At 45.4% G+C, this 27239-nt stretch overlaps 1 protein-coding gene across 1 annotated transcript in view; it reads right to left on the reverse strand.

Moving 5' to 3' along the window:
- LOC126417161 (uncharacterized) overlaps positions 1–13238 on the reverse strand; it is a 255884-nt gene extending 242646 nt beyond the window's left edge. Inside the window, exons 1-2 of the mRNA XM_050085058.1 lie at positions 13139–13238; positions 12577–12782 (exon numbers count right to left, since the gene is read on the reverse strand). Coding sequence (XP_049941015.1) covers positions 12577–12782; positions 13139–13238 — 306 coding nt within the window. The remainder of the gene's footprint in view (positions 1–12576; positions 12783–13138) is intronic.
- Positions 13239–27239: the final 14001 nt, after the last annotated feature.

A 27239-nucleotide genomic window follows, 5' to 3' on the forward strand; every position in this document is an offset into this window, starting at 1 on the left:
AAAGTACAGCAATGGAATGAAATGTATCACGGAAAACTTTCTTTGTAATTAAAAAATCTTTAAAAATAAATGTTTCAAGTACAAAATTAATCACTCAAATACGTGTACTGTAGCGCTATATGTGCGTCTTGTTGCAACATAATCTCTGTGGAAGTGTCGTAGTTATTGTCCTCCGAAAGCTAAGTTCTGCAGAAGTCAATGTACTTACCTCATAATACACAAAAGTGAAATGCTTTGCGTATAAATGTCTTAGTTATTACGCTTATTGCCGTGATGAAGAAAGTACTGTACTGTAACGTATTGTTGTGCTACGGAAAAGGCAGTCTCATTGTAGCTATACTACAAAAGTTACTACTAAAACCTGTTTTACTTTCCAGAATAAAACAGAAAACTATGCAGATATAAAACAGATACACTGCAAAAGCAACATTGTAAATTGTCACTCATTAGTAGCGTCGTGATAAAACCGTGTAGCTGTCACATAAACTAACCACTGTGTCCTCTGGTATCTCACAGAAAGTACTTAAAACCCAGAATGTATTTTCAAGTAAACCAAAATGTTGCATTAAAATCTCATTAGCAGTACCAGATATAATGTTATTTTTCTCGGAGCCAGCCGGCGCACGTGTATGCCTGCGGTGCGAGTCATTGTCTGTCTCTTTGTTGCCGCGCGTCGTTACTGGGATTTGGAGACCTAACTTCCACAAATTCACCGTGACGAGAGGGCCCTGCTCTGTTTGAATCCCGCCAGTTCTGATGCAATTCAGGTCTGTCGTTACGATCATATCGTCTGTCGTCATGTCGGTAGATTCCATAGTTTCTTTCTTGTCGGTCATGTGGTGGAGAATTTCTTCCTGAGTCGTAACTGCGTGCTGGACCGTTGCGTCTAAAGTTATTCTGTCTCCCTTGATAATAATTGTTTTGGTTCCCATATTGTCTGTTTCTCTTATTGTCTCTGTGATAGTCATTACCACGGAGAGGTGATCTTTCCCTGTAATTATTACTACTCTGCCAACGCTTGTCATACGGGTGGTGTCTGTTTTGGTCACGATTTGCGTTGTAAGAATAAGCTTGTCGTGTCCAGTTATTGCTTCTGTCGTCACGAAATTGTGACGGATGTGACTTGCAGTGATTGTTTTCCTGTTTTCGCATCCTGCGACGGTCTGTGTCAATTTCCAGTTCTTGTAACAGACCCTGAAATGCTTCAATGTCATCTTTGCAGCGTCCTGCTAAAATAATATGTCGTAAATGTTCAGGCAATTTGAGTAAGCAAATGCGGATGAGTTCTGAGGGGCTGTATGGGTTTGATAGATATTGATTCTTATGCAACATGTCTTCAAAATATTTGATAAGACTGGAGAATTCAGATTGTTCGAAATGTTTCATCATTATGATACCATGTTTTACCCGGTCTTGTGTGGCTTGAGACCAATATGCTGAGAGGAAGGCATGGTAAAATTCTCCTTCACTGTGGCAATCGTGAATGACCGACCGCATTCTTACAGCTGGTTCATTCTCTAAGTAGCCACACATAAATTCTAATCTGTGCTCTAATGACCAGTTGGGAGGAAAACAATGAGAGAATTGATGGAGCCATGCTTGTGGATGAATGTCGTTCCCAGAATTCTTAAATGTTTTGAATTTACGTGTAGTAATGAACAGCTTATAGTCAAAGTCATCATGTCGGCGAGTCGCATATCGGTCATTGTTATGTCGTTTCGGCGGTTCCATTTCAAAATTCGGTGCACCTTGCCAATTTCTTTCATAACTTCCGAAGTGTCCTGTGTTTTTATTTTGTGGTTGTTCCGTATTTCTAAGTCCCTCTTCCCGTATTGGGGCGCGAGTATCCTCTGAAATACGTAATTCTTGTATTAACTGTGTCAGCTGATCTTGTACTTCCCGGATTTCTCTTTGGTGTTGCGTATTAATCTGATTCTGATTTTGTTTGAATTTCCTAATTTGTTCGCACTCTTCAGTGTCAGTGAAGGCTACAGGTCTTGTGTCATTCAGATCATCATCTACCTTTGTAGATAAGTTAGTGACCTGATCCGAAAGTTCGGCTACTTTCTCCGATAGTGAACACATTTCCTCAGTGTGTTTTTCTGAACCAAGTTTCAGAGTGTCCATTTGTGTTGAAATCGTATCTACTGTGTCCTTTAAGTTTTCCTGAGTTATTGCAAGTTGCGTAACCAAATCGGTAGATGCAACTGAGTCAATTTTAGCCCACAAGGTCTCATGATTTTCATGAACAATGGCTTGCAGTTCTTTTATGGCTGCTTCGTGATTCTGTAATGCATTTTCATGCCGCGAAAAAATAGGTTGAAAATGCTCACAAATTTGTGTTTTTACGTCATTACAGACTTTTTGACATTTCAATTCAATGTTATGTAACTCAGTAGTTAAATCTTCACGTGTTTGTTCAAGCGTGGTGTGAAGATTTTGTTCCATTGCGTCTAACTGTTGCTGTGTTTGTCTCTGATTTTGTTCCATTGTGTCTAACTTTTGAAGCTTTTGCTGTGTTTGTCCCATTTGTTGTATTAATTGTAATAACAATGCATTGGTGTCTGAAACATGTTCCTCAGTGCTTTTCGGCAGTGAATTTACACCGGAAGCATTCACATTTTGACAAGCAGAAAATGTGTCTTGACTTATTTGAGAAAACGGTGAGGATCCAAAACCTGAATCTACAGTATTTGCGAGATCGTGTCGTGTCATTTCGGCTTCCTGAGGCGAGCTATTGCCGACCGATCGATCGATAATGCTTCCCTCTTCACTAATTGTTTCACTGTCCACGCCATTGTTTGACGCCCGCTCCATTTCCCTGTGCACAGTTACCAAATTACTACTTTGAACATTAGTAAATTCATTACTCGGCGGCGCTGATAAGCTACGCTCGTCATCACTATTATTTCTCAGTTTAGTTTGGAGCCTAGTGTTACGTTTTTCACACGCCATTATTGTCACAGTATTTCACACGATAACAAAGAAAAGCACAATTTGAAGATCAAAAATAAGAGAACACATTAAAATAGCACTGAAAATAATATCTAGTTAATTGCAAGCTCAGCTGCGAAATACTTGCTGCAAATCTACATGCATGCCATATACTGTACAACAATGAAAAACTACAACTACAAAGGAAATTCTCTCTATAATTACGCGCTAGCAATAAACAAAATCTACACTAAATACACAAACTACAAGAAAAAATCAGAAGATTCCAGTGAGGTATCCTCGGCTAAGGGTCGACATATGAAACGTCCCCTTTGAACAATTATACAAGACTGTGCTTAACCTGACACACAATATTTTTAGCGCAACGCAATCTGACTTTCAAAATTTCCTACTAAAGAATGGCCCTGACAAACATTAAACTATACCTTTCACAAATCACTTACCTCACAAAAATCTTCGCTGCTCAAGCTACTGCAATACAGCGAGCGCCACTACTGCCAGCTAAATAAAAGATTCAAACTACTGAAGGCACTAACTACTGATAGGGATAGTTAGCAAATGAAAGATATTAATAGAGAACAAACAATGTATTTACCTTGATATCATCATATATAAATATATCAGTTCATGAAAAATTACAAAACTCCGCCATCTCTCTCCCCACATCCACCACTGCTGGCGGCTCACCTCCAACTGCGCAACGCTACGCGCTGTTCACATCCAGCTGCCGCTGCCCAACACTACAATGGCAGACAACAATGCAAACTAGCCACAGACTGCACACAGCACAGCCAGTGATTTCATTTTGAGCGCTACGTAACGTTGCCAATAAGAAAACAAACAGCCTACTTACACTACAACCAACAAAAATGTGCTCCATACTTGGCTTTTTAGACCTTCCCGTCTCTTCAATGTATAAACGTTGGTTTCAATCTTACGTCTTACTGCACTGGCTTCCTCGCACTGCATGATTACAGAGAGCGAGACACACCACAAATGAGAAGCCCGTACTGGCTGCGGTCTCACACGGATAATGACACGTGTAATGTGTTTGAAGTTACGTGCTACGTATTCGGTCACGGCTTCTATGCTCGGTCACTAGAACTAGTGCGGGCAGCCTATCCAGTTAGGGTATGCTCGCCCCATCTCGTATTTTGTGCTCGCTTACTCGGTCATGCAGGACTCTACTGCACACCATTCACTCTAAGAGAAATGCCACGACCACTAGGCAGCCTCTGCACGTCTGTAAAGGGTATACAGTCGCGCAGAAGTATGGCAGTGCCTACAGCATCCTGGATATTGATGTTATCAATAAGAACGTAACCGGGCACTTCTAAGACTGTGACTACCTCCTGTGGGAGGGCAATGTCAACGCTGGTACCATACAAGAAATCAGTTAGCGAACGGAGTTTCACCGCACTTTGAATCCTATTCATGTTAAGTGTGGTAATATTGTAGGTTTGGCTGTCCCACATGATGGCTCAGAGGACAATGAGCTCTGAGTGTTGGGATCGTCCTTCTCGACGGCTTTGAACCGAGCTCGTTGGTAACGTCTGGAGTATGAGGCGAAACGTCAACGTCAATAATGGGGCAGGGAGTGGAAAGGTTGCAGTAGGATGGTCATGCACGAGAGGAGCTACTGCTGCATCTCCTCGTCCTGCTGCTACCACGGCTCATTGCTGTCGGGGTGCTGCGCGGTGCGCGCGCCGCCCTGCCCGCCACCGCCGGCTGAGTCTGTCAGCGTGGCCGCATCCGCCTGGCCGCCACGCGGGGCTGCGACTGACGTCAGCGAGTTCCTGCGGGAGCGCTGCTCAGCTGCTCGCTGCTCTGCTCGCTCTTCCTCTTAGCCGTTACGGTGCTCTGTTCCCTCTCAGCGCTCAGTAGTGCCTTCAAGTGTTTGGTCTGTTCACGAATGCGTTCTTGCCTCGCGGTGTTCTCGCAGCGCACTGTGCAAGAAGATTGAGGTTCAGTCTCGCTGCCACATTCTGACATGTGTACGGGTTTCAAATCATCCGACTTTTCCTCTTTGAGCCGGCCGAAGTGGCCGTGCGGTTCTAGGCGCTGCAGTCTGGAACCGCGAGACCGCTACGGTCGCAGGTTTGAATCCTGCTTCGGGCATGGATGTGTGTGATGTCCTTAGGTTAGTTAGGTTTAACTAGTTCTAACAAGGGGAGGCCGCCAATTGTGAAATTCAGATTCGATTCATACTGCGCATAATAAAAGCTCATGGTCAGAGGTGTAATGTGGCAAAGCACCAAGATGCACTTCTCAGCCGTTGTCGAGAAAATCGACAGTTAAAAGAAACCGTTGCGGTGAAATACTCTCTACGATTAATAGTTTTCTACAGCGTCGTGGCGCAGCGGTGAGCGCTCGGGTTCGTAATCCGAAGGTCGCCGGATCGACTCTCGCGCCGAGCAATTTTTTTATTATTAGTTTTTTGTAATTCAAATATATATATATATATATATATATATATATATATATATATATATATATAAACTATTAATGAATTGCTTATACATGTTGGTGAAGGCGGATCGCTCTCCAATTGTACCGCCTCCATTTTTCCGTTTTTTTTAACAGGGTGTACCAAAGCTCTCCCGTCCGCACTGATTTTCGACGATGTTATAAGTTGCGCTAGGGGCCGCATCTACCTTCTTTCGAAGTTAGCACGCAACTACGCTGTTCTGCGGCGGCTCGTTTCGGCCCATTCAACATCTGTCCTTCAAGTGTAACGAGCGAGTAACGGAGTTTATATTTCATACCTGCCACAGCGAATTTGTGCTAGTGGGGTCTCTATTCCAATTCGAACGTTGGACTTACGCTATACGTATTCGTTTCGGAATATCGTTTCTACGTCTTCCGTTAACTATACGTGGTTAACATTATGAAGACAATTAATAACATTTGTGTAATACAACTTTGTTTGCGGAAAACATAATGATGTTCGAAGTCGCCAGTTTTTCCACGACAAACGACTTTCAACAACTTATTATATGCATAATTGTTGCAACTGATATATATATATATATATATATATATATATATATATTTGAATTACAAGAAAGAAATACTAAAAAAAAAAGTTGTATGGTGCGAGAGTCGATCCGGCGACCTTCGGATTACAAACCCGAGCGCTTACCGCTGCGCCACGACACTGTAGACAACTATTAATCGTAGAGAGTATTTCACCGCAACGGTTTCTTTTAACTGTCGATTTTCTCGACAACGGCTGAGAAGTGCATCTTGGTGCTTTGCCACATTACACCTCTGGCCATGAGCTTTTATTATGCGCAGTATGAATCGAATCTGAATTTCACAATTGGCGGCCTCCCCTTGTAAGTTCCAGGGGACTAATGACCTCAGAAGTTAAGTCCCATAGTGCTCAGAGCCATTTGAACCATTTTTTTCCCTCTTTGCTGCTATTCCCTTTGCTTCTCCTTCGGCGGCCTTTCTTCGTTTCTGCTGCAGTCTCTGCCGATAGGGGTGGTTCAGGCAAACTGATCTGCACCCGCTCCTGCGTCTCACACGGCTTAGTTGCAGAAGTGGCTGGCGCATCGTTGGTATCCAGCAGTAGCTGTCCCGGCGAGGTTGACGGGGCCGAGTCGACGTCCGTCCTACCGCGAATGGTTTTGGCACTGCATTCCACCTGAACTGGCATCTCTGCCTCGTAAGCATGTTCCCGCTGCCGGGGTTGTGGTACAGTCCCCGCGACTACCTCACTCAATAGCGGAACAAGTCTTTCACTACCGTCTGCACGACGTTCCAAGGAAGCTGAAATGGACGTCGACGTGTGCAGTTCATCCGCAGATGATGGCAGATCGAACAGGTAGGGGGTTGTCCAATGTAAGCTACCTGTGCACGACAGCCGCCAATGACAACATACGAAGGTATATTCTTTTTTTAAGTTTACACGTACACTTCGCACGCCGCTGTTAACTTGGTAGCCATATGCACTCGACCATTTTTCATTGGTAACTGACAAAACAGCGCCTTACAGTGATAGAGAACGTGCAATCAGATCATTAGGGCATTAAGGTGGCACATTAAATACCCTGACGGTTCTCACTCCGTATCCCGAAGGCACGATTTGGACATTACTAATACTGCCATCATTATGACGAAATGGTCTCACGCCAGCATGCTCCTCAACGAATTTCTCATAAGTGTCACTCGAAATAAATTGGACAAATAACGAGTACTACACAAAATCCAACTGGAACGTGTCGACTATATCTTCAGGCAATTTCAAATCCTCAAAAATCCACTCGTGAATTTCAAACGCAGTCGGTCGCAAGGCAGCGCGATCGAAAACACACTGAACGCTGTTCTCTCTGTTAATTGTCGGCATCTTACTTACAACAGTTATACAGAAACAAACGTTAACAGCGCTCGCACACGCTGCTCGGCTCTCCACCTCAACACTGCTCGCGACGTAAACACTGGCCCGCGTTACCGCCCGTCACCGCGCGAGGTCCACTAGCCGAGTGCCTGAACACGACTGTGAACCTAGGCGCTGTTTCCTGCCTGGCAGGGTTTCTCGGTTTGGTCGCGGGGCTTGCGGGATGTGTATTGCCACGTTTGTCGTTTGTCGGGCAGCGCGACATGTAACGCCATCACATATCTCTTTCATTCCGGGTTCGATTCCCTGCTGGGACGGAGATTTTCTCTGCTCAGGGACTGGGTGTTGTGTTGTCCTAATCATCATTTTATCACCATCGACGCGCAAGTCACCGAAATGGCGTCAAATCGTAAGACTTGCAGCCGGCGAACGGTCTACCCGACGGGAGGCCCTAGTCACATGACATTTACAATTAACTCTTTCATGCTGCTTCGTCAGTTCCCTAAGTTTAATTTGCCTTTCCTTCCGTAACCTTTAGTCGCATTTTCCTCAGTTCCTCACGTACTGAGTTTTGTCTAGCCACTTGATTGTTACTGCCGGTGCAATCCTGTGATATTAAGCACTTACTGTCCTTGACTCAAACACTTGATACTCAGCTGTCCTTTTCCTAATTAATTCATTTTCTTCGAAGTGAACTTTTTTTGAAGACGGTCGTTCTGAAACTGTTTTGTGACCCTCTGCTAACCTGATATCGCTTTAAATACAATTGTAAGTTTTTACCTGTTTGATTTCGTTAAATTCACAAGTTATTCAGCATTGTATATTTGACCAGCACCTTATATGTCAATTCTGTAACTGTTATGTTTGTCATTCAGCACTGCTTCAACTAAGAATTTAAAATTCTTGGAACTCTCCTTTAAAAAGAAGCTGGATTGTGAAGGACAATATTTGAACTTGTAACGTCATTAACTGTTTTACAACTGTTCGAATACTTTGGGCCAAATTAGCCATTTTTCACTTATGATTATCTCCTTAAATATTGAACGTGAAATGTGAGAGATGTCACAACTGGGACTTAGCCTTCCACGAGAATTTCGAATCCTTGTCCGATTCCGTCAAAACGGAACATTTTATGGACATAAAATGATTATAAGGTACTTCTTTTACATTTCTGCAGGTCACACACCTAATGCAATTTGTGTATTGTAACCGCAACTGCCGAATGCAAGCATTATTACACCGTAAATAATACAATTAATTATGGTAATAGCCTTCCCAGCTTGGTGCCTCAAAAAATTCCATAGTTACGGAACATTACATCTCCTCAAGTTCTCCCTGGTGTGGCCAGTGCGCTGCAGTTAGTGAGGAAGTAACTATTTGGTATCTTTCGGTATGGACTGGTCGTTAGCGCAGGCGCGGATCCAAGGCAGGTGTCGGGTGGGGAATGAGGGTCATGGCCCCTACCAGAAATGTTTGACGGAGATTTTTATTTTTACGTATATCAATTTCCACATTTCAGAGCTCACTTTCGGAGAATACAGTAGCATAAAAACTAAGAGCCTCGAATATCACAAGGGATTCTAGAACTTACCAGCTGCAGGGTGTCCAACGAGCGAATCCCTGATATCAGAATAAAATATCTCGAAAACTGAGATCGAGAGATGAATGCAAGAAAAGGTATATTTATTGTGAAAACTATAAGAGTTTTACAGAGAAGTTTCCACATAGTTCGAAACACTGCTAACAGATGGTGCTGAACGCTATTCAAATCTTACAATATCAGCGTGCCTGATTTAAATCTTCCTCTGCAAGGAGTCTTTACAATGTAAAACCTTTTTTGATGTGTGTATGTGTATTTCATTCTCATTATGGGATATGTTGAAGACGGGATTACGGAATATTTTAGGAGTGGGGGCTGTAACTATGATCCCCGAGAATCGAACCCTGGATCCGCACCTGCATTAGTGTGGAAGTTAAATATACACTACTGGCCATTAAAATTGCTGCACCGCGAAGATGACGTGCTCCAGACGCGAAATTTAACCGACAGCAAGACGATGCTGTGATATGCAAATGATTAGCTTTTCAGAGCATTCACACAAGGTTGGCGCCGGTGGCGACACCTACAACGTGCTGACATGAGGAAAGTTTCCAACCAATTTCTCATACGCAAACAGCAGTTGACCGGCGTTGCCTGGTGAAACTTCGTTGTGATGCCTCGTGTAAGGAGGAGAAATGCGTACCATCAAGTTTCCGACTTTGATAAAGGTTGGATTCTAGCCTATCGCGATTGCGGTTTATCGTATTGCGACATTGCTGCTCGCGTTTGTCGAGATCCAATGACTGTCAGCAGCATATGGAATCTGTGGGTTCAGGAGGGTAATACGGAACGCCGTGCTGGATCCCAACGGCCTCGTATCAGTAGCAGTCGATATGACAGGCATCTTATCCGCATGGCTGTAGCAGATCGGGCAGCCACGTCTCGATCACTGAGTCAACAGATGGGAACGTTTGCAAGACAACAATTGTTGTGGACTGGCAAGACAGCCAATCCACAGTGACGGGTAACCGAAAGGCACGCGCTTACTCAAGCAGGCTGGTGTGAGGTCTGAAACAGGATACGGAATTGCTATAAAGAAAAGTACGTAGCTGCTGGAATACTTAACTTTAATCCATCATTTGTTTACATCGTTCTTGATGAGACATGCTTCATACGATAACTATCAATTGCTATGGCGCCTTGCTAGGTCGTAGCCATTGACTTAGCTGAAGGCTATTCTAACTATCTTCTCTGCAAATAAATGTGGCTTCGTCAGTGTTGCATCGCTAGCTAAGTCGTCCGTACAACTGGGGCGAGTGCCAGGACGTCTCTCTAGACCTGCCGTGTGGTGGCGCTCGGTCTGCAATTACTGACAGTGGCGACACGCGGGTGCGTCGTATACTAATGGACCGCGGCCGATTCAAAAGCTACCACCTAGCAAGTGTGGTGTCTGGCGGTGACACAACACTAATCATCTGCACGAACAGTTCGACGACGTTTCCAGCAGCATGGACCATGAGCTAGGAGACCGAGGCTGCGGTTACTCTTGACGCTGCATCACAGACAGTAGCACCTGCGATGGTGTACTCAACGACGAACCTGGGTGCACGAATGCCAAAACGTCATTTTTTCGGATGAATCCAGGTTCTGTTTACAGCATCACGATGGTCGCATCCGTGTTTGGCGACATCGCGGTGAACGCACATTGGAAGCGTGTATTAGTCATCGCCATACTGGCGTATCACCCGCCGTGATGGCATGGGGTGCCATTGGTTACATGTCTCGGTCATCTCCTGTTCGCATTGACGGCAGTTTGAACAGTGGACGTTACATTTCAGATGTGTTACGACCCGTGGCTGTACCCTTCATTCGATCCCTGCGAGGCCCTTCATTTCAGCAGGATAAGGCACGACCGCATGTTGCAGGTCCTGTACGAGCCTTTCTGGAAACAGAAAATGTTCGACTGCTGGCCTGGCCAGCACATTCTCCAGATCTCTCACCAATTGAAAACGTCTGGTCAATGGTGGCCGAGCAACTGGCTCGTCACAATATGCCAGTCACTACTCTTGATGAACTGCGGTATCATGCTGAAGCTGCATGGGTAGCTGTACGTGTACACGCCATCCAAGCTCTGTTTGACTCAATGCCGAGGCGTATCAAGGCTGTTATTACGGCCAGAGGTGGTTGTTCTGGGTACTGATTTCTCAGGATCTGTGCACCCAAATTGCGTGAAAATGTAATCACACGTCAGTTCTAGTGTAACATACACTCCTGGAAATGGAAAAAAGAACACATTGACACCGGTGTGTCAGACCCACCATACTTGCTCCGGACACTGCGAGAGGGCTGTACAAGCAATGATCACACGCACGGCGCAGCGGACACACCAGGAACCGCGGTGTTGGCCGTCGAATGGCTCTAGCTGCGCAGCATTTGTGCACCGCCGCCGTCAGTGTCAGCCAGTTTGCCGTGGCATACGGAGCTCCATCGCAGTCTTTAACACTGGTAGCATGCCGCGACAGCGTGGACGTGAACCGTATGTGCAGTTGACGGACTTTGAGCGAGGGCGTATAGTGGGCATGCGGGAGGCCGGGTGGACGTACCGCCGAATTGCTCAACACGTGGGGCGTGAGGTATCCACAGTACATCGATGTTGTCGCCAGTGGTCGGCGGAAGGTGCACGTGCCCGTCGACTTGGGACCGGACCGCAGCGACGCACGGATGCACGCCAAGACCGTAGGATCCTACGTAGTGCCGTAGGGGACCGCACCGCCACTTCCCAGCAAATTAGGGACACTGTTGCTCCTGGGGTATCGGCGAGGAACATTCGCAACCGTCTCCATGAAGCTGGGCTACGGTCCCGCACACCGTTAGGCCGTCTTCCGCTCACGCCCCAACATCGTGCAGCCCGCCTCCAGTGGTGTCGCGACAGGCGTGAATGGAGGGACGAATGGAGACGTGTCGTCTTCAGCGATGAGAGTCGCTTCTGCCTTGGTGCCAATGATGGTCGTATGCGTGTTTGGCGCCGTGCAGGTGAGCGCCACAATCAGGACTGCATACGACCGAGGCACACAGGGCCAACACCCGGCATCATGGTGTGGGGAGCGATCTCCTACACTGGCCGTACACCACTGGTGATCGTCGAGGGGACACTGAATAGTGCACGGTACATCCAAACCGTCATCGAACCCATCGTTCTACCATTCCTAGACCGGCAAGGGAACTTGCTGTTCCAACAGGACAATGCACGTCCGCATGTATCCCGTGCCACCCAACGTGCTCTAGAAGGTGTAAGTCAACTACCCTGGCCAGCAAGATCTCCGGATCTGTCCCCCATTGAGCATGTTTGGGACTGGATGAAGCGTCGTCTCACGCGGTCTGCACGTCCAGCACGAACGCTGGTCCAACTGAGGCGCCAGGTGGAAATGGCATGGCAAGCCGTTCCACAGGACTACATCCAGCATCTCTACGATCGTCTCCATGGGAGAACAGCAGCTTGCATTGCTGCGAAAGGTGGATATACACTGTACTAGTGCCGACATTGTGCATGCTCTGTTGCCTGTGTCTATGTGCCTGTGGTTCTGTCAGTGTGATCATGTGATGTATCTGACCCCAGGAATGTGTCAATAAAGTTTCCCCTTCCTGGGACAATGAATTCACGGTGTTCTTATTTCAATTTCCAGGAGTGTATGATCGAGCACACGGTCGTGCAGTGAGTACGCTGGTGGCAGGTACTCACGTCGACGGAGATGCCGGGCACGGGGAAGAGGAGCGCCGGCGGCGAGTCGCGGGGCACGTATCGGTAGAACTCGCGGCCGTCCTTGTACCACTTGACGGAGTACAGCGACTCGCCCTCCAGGTCGAAGCGGCACTGCAGGCGCGCCGACTCGTGGCGGACCGCGTGCGCCGGGATGTGCGCATCCGCCATCCGCAGGCCCGCCGAGCCTGCAACAGCCGCACTCGTCACCGTCGCAGGTCCAAACAAAATGTTCAGATGTGGGTGAAATCTTTTGGGACTTAACTGCTAAGGTCATCAGTCCCTGAGCTTACACACTACTTAACCTAAGTTATCCTAAGGACAAACACACACACACACACCCCCATGCCCGAGGGAGGACTCGAAACTCCGCCGGGACCAGCCGCACAGTCCGTGACTGCAGCGCCCTGTGACCGCTCGGCTAATCCCGCGTGGCTCATCGCAGGTTCCACTGCGACTAGCGGAACAGACTACAGTAGTCCGGTGGGGGTCCCTCAGGCAATGAGATATAGATAGACAGTCGTTTATATTTCAGACCCAGGACCCTCGGGGAAGTCCTCGGCGTGTTGCACGTCGATCTCCACTGGCACCTGTGGGACACCAAAGCCGGAGACCGTTACCAACACGCGTCGTTTCCACGTCATTGTGGCCGAAGCGATGCAACTTCGGTCCTCCTCAAAAGAACAGCTCTCATCTAGTCACAGAAGCTAATAAGCTCGTCTTTAGCTAACCGTTGTTCTTTTCCACATCCCGCTAGGTGAATACCGGGCTGACAGCCATCTGAACAGCCGCGCGCGATTAGCCGAGCGGTCATGGGCGCTGCAGTCATGGACTGTGCCGCTGGGCCCGGCGGAGGTTCGAGTCCTCCCTCGGGCATGGGTGTGTGCGTTTGTCCATAGGGTAATTTATGTTCAGTAGTTCTAAGCTTAGGGACTGATGACCTTAGCAGTTAAGTCCCATAAGATTTAGCACACGTTTGAACATTTTTTTGAACATGTAAATACTTTCGCACTATTCCATTGATTACACTCGGCGTAGACATTTGGGGGTGCACTAATTCCGTCCCGGGGGGTACGGGGTGGTGGCAGGAAGGGCATCCGGCCACCCCTTAACCATTCACATGGCGAATCCGATTAACGATGGCTGACCCTGGGTAACTGCGGGACAAGGCTCAAGCGATAGACAGAATAGTTTAGCTAGCCGTTGTTCATAAGCTAACATGAGAACCCCGCCTACTAAACATGCAACACATTAAAAAGATTTGTCAGACTAGAGTGAAGATCAGATTCGCTGGTAACATCGTTACCCTCTATTTACGTGAGAGGGGATTGCAATATCGTACCTGTTCTACTCCTCAAGCCACCGAACGGGACGTGGTCGAAGTCATACCGTACCACAACTAGTTATTTTCTTTTCCGTTCCGTTCAGAAACAGAGCCAGGAAAAAATTTATCTTATCTTTGTGGTCCTTACGAGAAATTTACGTTGGCGGCAGTAAAGGCGTTTGGCAGTCAGATTCAAATGCGGGTTCTCTAGATTTGACTTGTAAATAATAGATTTCAGCTATCAGTCGTCCTTTTTAAACTTTATTGGCAGATCTAGATTTCAGCTAGTAACTAGCCATTCTCAATGCACTACCATTTTTAATCAAGGCATTTAATGCCTGTTGGTCGGGCTTCATCCACAGTTCATGGAATACTACTCTGTAAATTTTCTCAATAGTGTGTCGTGTGCCTCGATAAGAACGTCAATTTCTCTCCAGAGATTACGATTAACTCCGCAATATTTGCGTGTTGATGGAATCTACCGGTCACAAACCAAACACGCCGCCTGTGAATTGCTCGATGTCTTCCTTTAATCCGACTAATGCGGATCCCAAACACTCGAGCAGTGCTCAAGAATGGGTCGCACTAGTGTCTCATATGGAGTCCCCTTTACGTATCAATCACACTTTACTAAAATTCACTCAGTATACCAAAGTTCACTATTCATCGTCCCTACTTCAGTCCTTACATGCTCGTTCCATTTCTACATCTACATACATACTGCGCAATCCATCATACGGTGAGTGGCGCAGGGTACCTCGTACCACAATTAGCATCTTCTCTCCCTCTTCCACTCCCAAACAGAACGAGGGAAAAATGTCTGCCTATATGCCTCTGTACGAGCCCTAATCTCTCTTATCTTATCTTTGCGGTCTTTCCGCGAAATGTAAGTTGGCGACAGTAAAATTGATCTGCAGTCAGCCTCAAATGCTGGTTCTCTAAATTTCCTCAACAGCGATTCACGAAAAGAGCGCCTCTTTTCCTCTAGAGACTCCCATCCAAGTTCCTGGAGCATTTCCGTAACACTCGCGTGATGATCAAACCTACCAATAACAAATCTAGCAGCTCGCCTCTGAATTGCTTCCATGTCCTCCCTCAATCCCACCTGATAGGGATCCTAAACGCTCGAGCAGTACTCAAGAATAGGTCGTATTAGTGTTTTATAAGCGGTCCCCTTCATAGATGAACCACATATTCCCAAAATTCTACCAATATCCCTTTGGAAAGCTACGGCTGGAAATTTAATCGACGTCATTGCGTCAAGCAGCACAGCACTACTAATGCGGTTAGTTTCTCCACTCATTTGCATTATTTTACCTTTTTCTACATTTAGAGTTAGTTGCCACTCAACACACCAATTTGTAATTTTGTCTAAGTCGTCTTTCCTCCTCCAAAAGTAACTCAACGACGACAGCCTCCTGTACATCAAAGCATTATCAGAAAGCAGCCGCAAATTGATATCTGAATGCAATGAACAGACCAATCGTCCGAGAACGTTGATTCTGAATAAAGAAAAGATAAAACTGTAGTAGCAGATATGACTTTAGCGACAAATTTGAGATCAAAATTGGGGGCCTCGTATGAGATGAACGAATTTTGCTACATTGGAAGCGCGACAACGCCTGAAGGACGGTACAAAGAGATTATACGGCTCATACCGGCCCTGGTAAAGACAGCATTCCTCATTGAAAGATATGTAACAATGAGCCATATATCGGCTCGTGACCCTGATAGCGAAACAAGTTTTCACTCTATTGTATCTTTGCATGTTGCAAACTAGCAACGAATACTATCATGTCACACAGGAGTGGGCGGCATCCCCCCCCCCTGTCAGATTTAACAGCAATGCGTGCGCCGTCTCCTCGTGTAATAGCATAGCCTATCGATACTGCCGGAGCTGGCGCCTCGAAGACAGCTGCCGGCGGCGCTTTGAACATCGCCACCACTGAAGAACCTCCAGGCCGCCGACCAATGAAGACCGCCAGGACCATGCGACGGGCAGCTAGTTATCAGTCTAGGTTACGACTAAATACACCACTTATGAATTGTGACGTCAACATAACAAACAGTTTCGACGATCGAAACTCAACAATTCCACCTGTTGCCGTGGAAATTCCCGCAGGCTCAGTTCTCCTGCCACTACATTTGAATATTTGTATTAAGGACATCCAAACTGTACGACGGGTATCAGCCAGCTTATCTGCAGACGAAACGATTTTATTAATTACTGGAAAGAGGCCTGACCCACCTCTAGCACGAATCAAACGTCAAGTAGATGCCGTCGAGCAGTGGCCATATAACAACAAAATACAAGTGAACCCGAACAAGATGAAGATAGTCATATTTACGAAGAGCAGACTTATAATTAATGACAGGCTCCGGCACTCCTCTCAACCAATTCCATGGTCCAAAACGCTCAAATACCCATGCGCCCATCTCGAAAAGATGCTTCTGTAGACGACACACATTCGAGAGAAGACAACTGGACTAAGGAAGTTGGCACATTAATCCCATTCCAGAAGAGCAGAGTTCTGAATCTGCACACAAAACTACAACTGTACCTCGCCACAGTAGAACTAAATTTATTGTACAGATCGACATAATGAAGAAACAAACCACAAGAACCTACAACTCCTCCTAAATCGATGTTTACTTTGGGTCAGAGGAGCCCCCTGGTGGGTGAGAAATAAAGCTCTTCTACATCTACATCTACATACATACTCCGCAATCCACCATACGGTGCGTGGCGGAGGGTATCTCGTACCACAACTAGCATCTTCTCTCCCTGTTCCACTCCCAAACAGAATGAGGGGAAAATGACTGCCTATATGCCTCGGTACGAGCCCTATTCTCTCTTATCTTATCTTTGTGGTCTTTCCGCGAAATGTAATTTGGCGGCAGTAAAATTGTACTGCAGTCAGCCTCAAATGCTGGTTCTCTAAATTTCCTCAGTAGCGATTCACGAAAAGAAAGCCTTCTTTCCTCTAGAGACTCCCACCCGAGTTCCTGAAGCATTGCCGTAACACTCGCGTGATGATCAAACCTACCAGTTACAAATCTAGTAGCCCGCCTCTGAATTGCTTCTATGTCCTCCGACCTAATAGGGATCCCAAACGCTCGAGCAGTACTCAAGAATAGGTCGTATTAGTGTTTTATAAGCGGTCTCCTTTACAGATGAACCACATCTTTCCAAAATTCTGCTAATGAACCGAAGACGACTGTCCGCCTTCCCCACAACTCCCATTACGTGCTTGTCCCACTTCATATCGCTCTGCAGTGTTACGCCCAAATATTTAATCGACGTGACTGTGTCAAGCGCTACACTACTAATTGAGTATTCAAACATTACGGGATTCTTTCTCCTATTCATCTGCATTAATTTACATTTATCTATATTTAGAGTTAGCTGCCATTCTTTACACCAATCACAAATCCTGTCCAAGTCATCTTGTATCCTCCTACAGTCACTCAACGACGACACCTTCCCGTACACCACAGCATCATCAGCAAACAGCCGCACATTGCAATCCACCCTATCCAAAAGATCATTTATGTAGATAGAAAGCCGGCCGCGGTGGTCTAGCGGTTCTAGGCGCGCAGTCCGGAACCGCGCGACTGCTACGGTCGCCGGTTCGAATCCTGCCTCGGGCATGGATGTGTGTGATGTCCTTAGGTTAGTGAGGTTTAAGTAGTTCTAAGTTCTAGGGGACTGATGATCACAGTAGTTAAGTCCCATAGTGCTCAGAGCCATTTGAACCATTTGTAGATAGAAAACAACAGCGGACCTACCACATTTCCCTGGGGCACTCCAGATGATGCCCTCTCCTCCGATGAACACTCACCATCGAGGACAACGTACTGCGTTCTATTACTTAAGAAGTCTTCGAGCCATTCACATACTTGGGAACCAATTCCATATGCTCGTACCTTAGTTAGGAGTCTGCAGTGGGGCACCGAGTCAAACTGGCGAGAAATGCGAACTAGGCGAGAAATGCCTAAATGAAAATGTAAAAGACAAGGCCACAAAGACGTTCGACAAGGTCGATGCCATCTGAGGCATAGTATGCCAGATAGGTTCAGTAGGGACAATTGAACCCGCACCACGCCCAAGTACAGAGTTCCGAAGTCAATAGTGGTCGACCCTCCATAAACCAAGACATTAAGACGTAGACAGGTTACGAAACCTACAAAACCACCCATTTGATGACCCAAATGGTTCAAATGTCTCTGAGCACTATGGGACTCAACATCTGAGGTCATCAGTCCCCTAGAACTGAGAACTACTTAAAGCTAACTAACCTAAGGACATCACACACATCCATGACCGAGGCAGGATAAGAACCTGCGACCGTAGCAGTCGCCTAGAACCGCTCAGCCACCGTGGCTGACGCGCATTGGAAAAAAAAAAGAAAATCAAACAGAGGGTTCACGGATCCAAGTGTGTCCAAAACCCGTCCGATTGAAGCAGTAAATAAAATGTGCACAATCTTTTACCTGTAGCGTACTCTAAAGAAGTACACATCACCAAAGGTGAACACACAAAAAGAAATGTCAATCTTTAGGTCGAGATCCGTGTCGCTAGTTGGTGCCGAACGTTACACCAAATCGTTGATGGTTAGCTCTACCGATAAACATTTAGTGTACTTAGACGCACACTCGTGTCGGGCGTCTGCTTATAGCTAGCCGCGTCTGCCACCAATTGTCAAGAGTGTAACATTTCTTCATCCACATGTTGAGTACAAATTATTTATTTAAAGTGCGCTTGCGACAACTAATCTTCAGCTTGCCTGTCCTGATTCCCAGGCTGACAGATCCTTTTGACAACCTGCCACCTACTTGTAAATAACAGCGACTTGCATCATTACACCTCGATTAGTGGGTTTCAGTCTAACGAGCCGCAAAATGGTTAGCACTCACGATCCAAGTGCCTCGATACAGACACTTCAACATTTCTTTGTGGTACACTGGAAGCCTCATGTCTTCTTCTGTCTTCTACGAGCCCCACTATTTCGATGCTTCCACCTTCAGGCCGATTGCAGGCGAACCACTCGGTGTACTGCAAATGAGAACACTCAGCCTCAACATGCTGTAGTCTTAAGCGTCGGGCTGGTGGAAGAGCGATTGAAGCTGCAGGCAAAAGGTTATGATAAGTTTCCTTTAATTTACGTCTATGGTCACAATCTTTTCTGTTTAACAGATTACCTGTTTCGGTCTTTAATGACCATCATCAGATCTGTCTCATAAAATCAAAGTCCTAATGCACTGTAGCCACTATGGCTGCAGTGCATTAGGACTTTGTTCTTATGAGACAGATCTGATGGTGGTCATTAAAGACCGAAACCGGTAATCTGTTAAACAGAAAAGGTTGTGACCATAGACGTAAATTAAAGGAAACTTATTACATATACGGGTCACTGTGTTTTTTCGCGACGATGTCGCAGCTTGTGAAAAAGGTTAGGGATTGTCTACTTTGTTGACTGCGCCGCTAGTAGAGAACCGAAGTAAATATAATGCAGTACAGTGTGTGGACAGTTAAATGCCTTGGATAAACTGTAAAACTGCGTCGTCTCAACAGGAGGTGTGTACTTAAAGAGTATCGATGACAGACTATCGGGGTACTTTCAATTGCCTGCATATGCACTTGACATTTTCTCCTCTGAAAATACGCGAATAAGATGGAAGAGCGTGGAAACTGGTATGAAATACCTTCGCAATGCACTGCAGATTATGTATGAAGACGTACTGACTAGAATATCGTCACGACAGAATACTGTATTGTATTCACTCCTACGAATTGTGTGATGTGATCACTAACGTTAGTTGCAAACAGAGACCTGCGCATTGCATCTGTTTGAAAACTTGAACGAAGCCGTTACAATAATCACGCTCTTCACAAGTAACAATATTTAAAAAGGTAGTACAACATATCCTACAAATTTTTCAGACGTTTTGAATCGACCCTCGTAATTACGTATCTGACGCATCACCATCATGTTGTTGGTCAGATTGGTCTAATGGTAAAGCGCGTGCCTGGAAACCGAGAAGTCGCTGGCTCGAACATCAGTGTACAGAAAATAGTATCAAAATTGCTAAGTAATCACTCCTTACCACCTCGGAAAACTCATAAATCATAAACCATTACATCGTAAGTGAATTTGTAGAAGACCAATAACACCATATAACTGGAGCAAGGAGCTTTTAATAAAAGTGCAAATGGTAATTTTACAGTGCTGTAGAAGTCACTTATTTATATGACCTTCCTTAGCTGTATCACGGAAAGAAATTTCTGACGTTTACTATTGATAAACATCTGATCAAAAAGAAGACGACAACTTTAACTAGCATACAGGGAAGACATAGGTATTTAAAAATGCGGCGGAAAGATATTACACTTTTACTGAAAAAGAAGGAATTTTAGTGTAGCTCAGCATATAATTTTATCAGAAGAAGAAGAAGATAATTATGATGGCAGAAGAGACCTTTAAATTTAACATGTACAGTGAACGGCTAGGTTCTCCGTTATTTTTTTTTCTCTCTCTCTCACCCAGTCTATGTTAGAGCGTGCCCGTTGCGTGTGTGCCAAGGCATCTGATATACATGCTGCTTTCCCGCTTGGTTCAATGTTCGCAAGGATTGACTGAAAGGGGACCGGCATGAAGTTATTAGGTGATTATCATATTAAGATTTCGCAACGGATAACGCTGGGGAGGGCTCAAGTAACCAAGTGGGCAAGTAACTAATTACCACGCTCTAAGATGATCTATATTCTCTATCCTTGTTAATTTTCATTCCTCCCATACTATCATGCCTTCAATTTAGTACTGACTTTGTTCTTTATACAGGTTGGGGGTGTTACGATCAGTCACTGAATCCATGAAATTAAAATCATATGACATTTTTATTATTTACCCAGAAACTTTACAAATATTATAACCATTTTTTTACTCGCTACTTAAGCGATCTCATAATTGCAATTAACAAAAAAAAATGGTTCAAATGGGTCTGAGCACTATGCGACTTAACTTCTGAGGTCATCAGTCGCCTAGAACTTAGAACTACTTAAACCTAACTAACCTAAGGACATCACACACATCCATGCCCGAAGCAGGATTCGAACCTGCGACCGTAGCGGTCACTCGGCTCCAGACTGTAGCGCCTAGAACCGCACGGCCACTCCGGCCGGCGCAATAAACAAAGCAAAGGTGAATAAATCTGTGTAGAACTGAAAGTGTCCATATTACCAGAAATCTGTTCAGCGGTCTCTCACACTGAAGGTGCTTATACTATCAGAAATCTTGTCTCAATTATAATATTGTGCTCTGGGAAAGGAAGGACTCTATGTTGTTGCACTTATAGTCCGTCTGCTGGGACAGTGATTGAATTTCGCACCCCATGTTGGTAGTCCGAGCGAATCGTTACGAATAAATGAACCGCTCTTAGGTTCCTCAATGCTCACTCTCTCCATTACTCCTCATCACCGTTCCCATAGTCAAAATTATAGCAAAGACTCTTGGAGGGAAAACAGGGGGAACAAAGCCGACACAAACATCTCTCGTATACACAAAAAATAATGCCCTGAAAAATAAAACGCCCTATAAAATTTGGCACACGCAAATTAACAGTTTACGGCACACCCAAGCATCCCCACGTTAACTATTTTCAAGAACGGACTGGCAGCTCACTGGCGGTGCAGTTAGACACCACGTGGGCGATCGACACCAGCTGCATTTTTTTTTTGTACTCACCCCACTGTTCCTTCTTGTTTTCAATACATACAATTATTCAAACGCACAACCTATTATTTACCAGTCACTTAGGACGTGGAGTCTCGTCTAAACTGCTGCTTACAAATAGGGGTAGACATGAATCAAAACATCTGTGCATACAATTTGTGAACTTGCCAAAAACTAAAGTCACGCTCTTAGAGCCTTATGTAACTCACCCAATTCCTAGCAGGTTTCACACGGAATCATCGTCTAAATTTATCAGCACTTACGACCACGTGTTAAGCTAACTAGGAAGGGTGAGGCCCCATGTTTCTTTAGCGAGACCAGCAAGTGATTTAAAATTGCAAAACACTACTGATAAAAGTGGAACTATAAGATTTTTTATACTGATGCTGCTCTCGTTTGCTGAAGGCACTAACTGATTGATTTACTAAACACATAAAAAAAGTTTTGCATCACCTCGGTTCCGTGAGTTCTGGAACCTGTACAGATAACTGGAATAGAGATCAACAAAACATCATTTCCGCCCTTTTTATTGCTCATAAAAACCACACATTGCATGTTGTGCCACCGAACAGCGAGACCTTCAGAGCCGGTGGTCCAGATTGCTCTACTCACCGGTACCTCTAAAACCCAGTAGCACGTCCTCTTGCATTGATACATGCATGTATTCGTCGTGGCATACTATCCACAGGTTCTTCAAGGCACTGTTGGTCCAGATTGTCCCACTCCTCAACGGCGATTCGGCGTAGATCCCTCAGAGTGATTGGTAAGTCACGCCGTCCATAAACAGCCCTTTTCAATCTATCCCAGGCATGTTCGATAGGGTTCATGTGTGGAGAACACGCTGGCCACTCTAGTCGAGCGATGTCGTTATCCTGAAGGAAGTCATTCACAAGATGTACACGATGGGGGCACGACTGTCGTCCATGAAGACGAAAGCCTCGCCAATATACTGCCGATATGGTTGCACTATTGCTCGGAGCATGGCATTCACGTATCGCACAGCCCTTACGGCGCCTTCCATGATCACCAGCGGCGTACGACTACACAGAATGTCACCCCAAAACAGCAGGGAACCTCCACGTTGCTGCACTCGCTGGAGAATGTATCTAAGGCGTTCGGCGTGACCGGGTTGCCTCCAAGCACATCTCTGACGATTGTCTGGTTGAAGGCATATGCGACAATCATCGGTGAAGAGAAAGTGATATCTATCCTGAGCGGTCCATTCGAAATGTTATTGGGCGCATCTTTTTGAGTCGTAACACGACGTCCTGTGGCTGCACGAAAAGTATTATTCAACACGGTGGCTTTGCTCTCAGGTTCCTCCGAGCCATAATCCGTAGGTTGCAGTAGTACCCCTTGGGCGGCCTGAGCGAGGCATGTCATCGACAGTTCATGTCTCCTGGTATCTCCTCCGCTCTGGTTCACTCCGAGACGCGTGGACACTTCCCTTGTTGAAAACCCTTCCTGGCACAAAGTAACAATGCTGACACGATGGAACCGCGGTATTTATCGTCTAGGCATGGCTGAACTACACACAACACGAGCCGTGTACCTCCTTCCTGGTGGATAGACAGGAAATGATCGGCTGTCGGTCCCCCTCCGTATAATACACTCATGCGTGTTTGGGCGGGTTCAGTGACATCTCTGAACGGTCGAAGGGATTATGTCTGTTATACAATATCCACAACGTCAATCTTCCGGAATTCTGGGAACCGAGACGATACAAAACATTTTTTGATGAGTGTACAAATGGATAACGCGAGCCTCCATTCTCACATCTGGAAAAGAAACCCTAACAGAAAATTTTGGTTTTACAAGCAAAATTTCTCAAAATAATAAATGGTCGTAAGGACATGCTAACTACAGGGCTATTACAAATGATTGAAGCGATTTCATAAATTCACTGTAGCTCCATTCATTGATATACGGTCACGACACACTACAGATACGTAGAAAAACTCATACAGTTTTGTTCGGCTGAGACCGCAATTCAGGTTTCTGCCGCCAGAGCGCTCGAGAGCGCAATGAGACAAAATGGCGACAGGAGCCGAGAAAGCGTATGTCGTGCTTGAAATGCACTCACATCAGTCAGTCATAACAGTGCAACGACACTTCAGGACGAAGTTCAACAAAGATCCACCAACTGCTAACTCCATTCGGCGATGGTATGCACAGTTTAAAGCTTCTGGATGCCTCTGTAAGGGGAAATCAACGGGTCGGCCTGCAGTGAGCGAAGAAACGGTTGAACGCGTGCGGGCAAGTTTCACGCGTAGCCCGCAGAAGTCGACGAATAAAGCAAGCAGGGAGCTAAACGTACCACAGCCGACGGTTTGGAAAATCTTACGGAAAAGGCTAAAGCAGAAGCCTTATCGTTTACAATTGCTACAAGCCCTGACACCCGATGACAAAGTCAAATGCTTTGAATTTTCGACGCGGTTGCAACAGCTCATGGAAGAGGATGCGTTCAGTGCGAAACTTGTTTTCAGTGATGAAGCAACATTTTTTATTAATGGTGAAGTAAACAGACAAAATGTGCGAATCTGGGCGGTAGAGAATCCTCACGCATTCGTGCAGCAAATTCGCAATTCGCCAAAAGTTAACGTGTTTTGTGCAATCTCACGGTTTAACGTTTACAGCCCCTTTTTCTTCTGCAAAAAAAAAAAAAAAGTTACAGGACACGTGTATCTGGACATGCTGGTAAATTGGCTCATGCCACAACTGGAGACCGACAGCGCCGACTTCATCTTTCAACAGGATGGTGCTCCACCGCACTTCCATCATGATGTTCGGCATTTCTTAAACAGGAGATTGGAAAACCGATGGATCGGTCGTGGTGGAGATCATGATCAGCAGTTCATGTCATGGGCTCCACGCTCTCCCGACTTAAGCACATGCGATTTCTTTCTGTGGGGTTATGTGAAAGATTCAGTGTTTAACCCTCCTCTACCAAGAAACGTACCAGAACTGCGAGCTCGCACCAACGATGCTTTCGAACTCATTGATGGGGACATGCTGCGCCGAGTGTGGGAGGAACTTGATTATCGGCTTGATGTCTGCCGAATCACTAAAGGGGCGTATATCGAACATTTGTGAATGCCTAAAAAAACTTTTTGAGTTTTTGTATGTGTGTGCAAAGCATTGTGAAAATATCTCAAATAATAAAGTTATTGTAGAGCTGTGAAATCGCTTCAATCATTTGTAATAACTCTTTACTTCGACCGAGTGGGGTGGCGCAGTGGTTAGACACTGGACTCGCATTCGGGAGGACGACGGTTCAATCCCGCGTCCGGCCATCCTGATTTAGGTTTTCCGTGATTTCCCTAAATCACTCCAGGCAAATGCCGGGATGGTTCCTCTGAAACGGCACGGCCGACTTCCTTCCCAATCCTTCCTTAATCCGATGAGACCGATGACCACGCTGTCTGGTCTCCTTCCCCAAACCAACCAACCAACCAACCTGTACTTCCATCCTGAAAAAAATCTGATTAATAACAGTATAACAAATTATACCTCTTCCCACAAAGAATTTGGCGACAAAGGCGGAAATCGCCCTCGTTTCCGTCCGCTCAGTTCAACAGCTTCCCCCAGAGTGTTCCTGTCATGGCGCGCCTCACCGGTCGTTCTCCTCCGCCCTGGAGGGGAGGGGAACCTGTTACCAACCTCAAACTACCCCTGGAAAACAGCTGCGTCATCGTTGCCTTTACCCCAAATTTGTGTTGACACTAACCAGCCTACAGAGTGATCACATCTCGGCCTTGCCACTACCAGCAGACAATCTCTTAATACAAACACAAAGTTAATTAACACAACGCAAAGTTGAGGGATTAGGAAAAGGAAGTGTATTTATGTAATTATGAATTACACTCGAGTTATAACATAACTTAAATTTGAAAAAAATGATGAAAGTATCTGACATCTATAGTATTCAATATAATGCGACGGAACGATGTTATTATAATGAGATGGAAGAAGTTGTTCCCCCTCCACAGTTCAAGAAAGTTAACTTCATTTTTATTTATCCACTATTTGCCCCTTTAAAAGAACGAAAGAAGACCTACTATTTTCTGAAGGAACAATAAAACAGAAAAAGGGTGGTGTGTTCCTTTAAAAATATTGTATGACTGTTGCTCAACAACATAGAAAAACGTTCAGTTATCATTTCTTTCGTGAAGCACTATTGTTTTATCTGTGTAAGAGAAAAATTCATTATTTTCGAACCAGAAAGAGTGAACATAGCGATAATTCCAGAGAAGCCAGTTCGCGAATCTAAGACAAAAGTAAAGAGAGGTTAAAACAATGAGAAATTCCTGTTGGACCACGGAAGTGTCCAGTCTGACTTTAATCTATCCTTCACCTCTCAACGATATGAGGAGTCACCCGGCCGGACACTTGGTTCGGATTCCACGCTAAACTGTAGGTCTCCTTTTTCCAGTAGGATAAGTGGCACGGGTTAGGAACACTCAAGTCGCAGAAGTGGCGTCCAGTCGTAAGACTTGCGCTCAATCATTGAGCCACATGCAATTATTAATTGTTGTACCATTAGAGTTTTGGCTAAGCCACCTCAGCAGCCACATTTACAGATATGAAATTGTGATGAAACAAATAAAAATCACGTAGCTGGAGTTCTATTGCACAGGATTGGGAAGAATGTCAGTAATGTAAGAGTTTCTGTTTTTTTAACACGATGTCAGCTGAAACAACGGGCTATGCGGCGCTCAGAGAAGCGAGCAAGGGCAGACAGCTTGCTAAACACGGATATTCATGCGTAGCTACACAGAAAACAATAGCCTGTTCTGTATTCGCCTTGGTCTGTTGTTCTCACATGAAAATCTGAAATTTTCTTTAAAATATCCACTGCTACCGGCTGTAGTTACAAAAATGAAAGAGATACAGAGCGCCTGTATATGTCAAATGTATATCCACCCAAAACTGATTCAACAAAAAAGCTTCTTCGGTGCTTGTAAGGTTTCATCGCTAACGCGGCCACTTTGAAAGTTGTCCCACTGAAAAATCAAGAAAGAACCATATTACAGTTTGCATTATTTTGGAAAGATGTAAGATTTTAGCAAACTTTTGATGACATGGCCGTTAGAGTCGGACCTAAACCTGAGACACGAGCAATGCAGGAAGCAATCAGTGGTATTTTTCAAAGATCACTGTACATCTACATTTACATCATACTCCGCAAGTCACCTAATGGTGTGTGGTGGAGGTTACTTTCTGTACCACTATCTGATCTCCCCAACCCTGTTCCACTCGCGAATAGTGCATGGGAAGAATGATTGTCGGTAAGCCTTTGTATTGGCTCTAATTTCTCGAATTGTGCCCTGGTGGTCAATACGCGAGTAATATGTTGTCCGACTCCTCCTGAAAAGTGCTGTCCCGAAACTTCAATAGCAAATCTCTCCGTGATGCACGTCTCTCTCGTAATGGCTGCCAGTGGAGTTTGTTTAGCATCTCCTTTACGCTCTCTCGCCAGCTAAAGATCACATGACGAAACGCTCCGCTCTTCGTTGGATCTTCTCTATCCCCTCCATCAGTCCTACCTCATAGGGATCCCAGATAGATGAACAAGAATCGGGCGAACA

The sequence above is a fragment of the Schistocerca serialis genome, chromosome 8 (assembly GCF_023864345.2).
Source record: "Schistocerca serialis cubense isolate TAMUIC-IGC-003099 chromosome 8, iqSchSeri2.2, whole genome shotgun sequence".
Lineage (NCBI taxonomy): Eukaryota > Metazoa > Arthropoda > Insecta > Orthoptera > Acrididae > Schistocerca > Schistocerca serialis.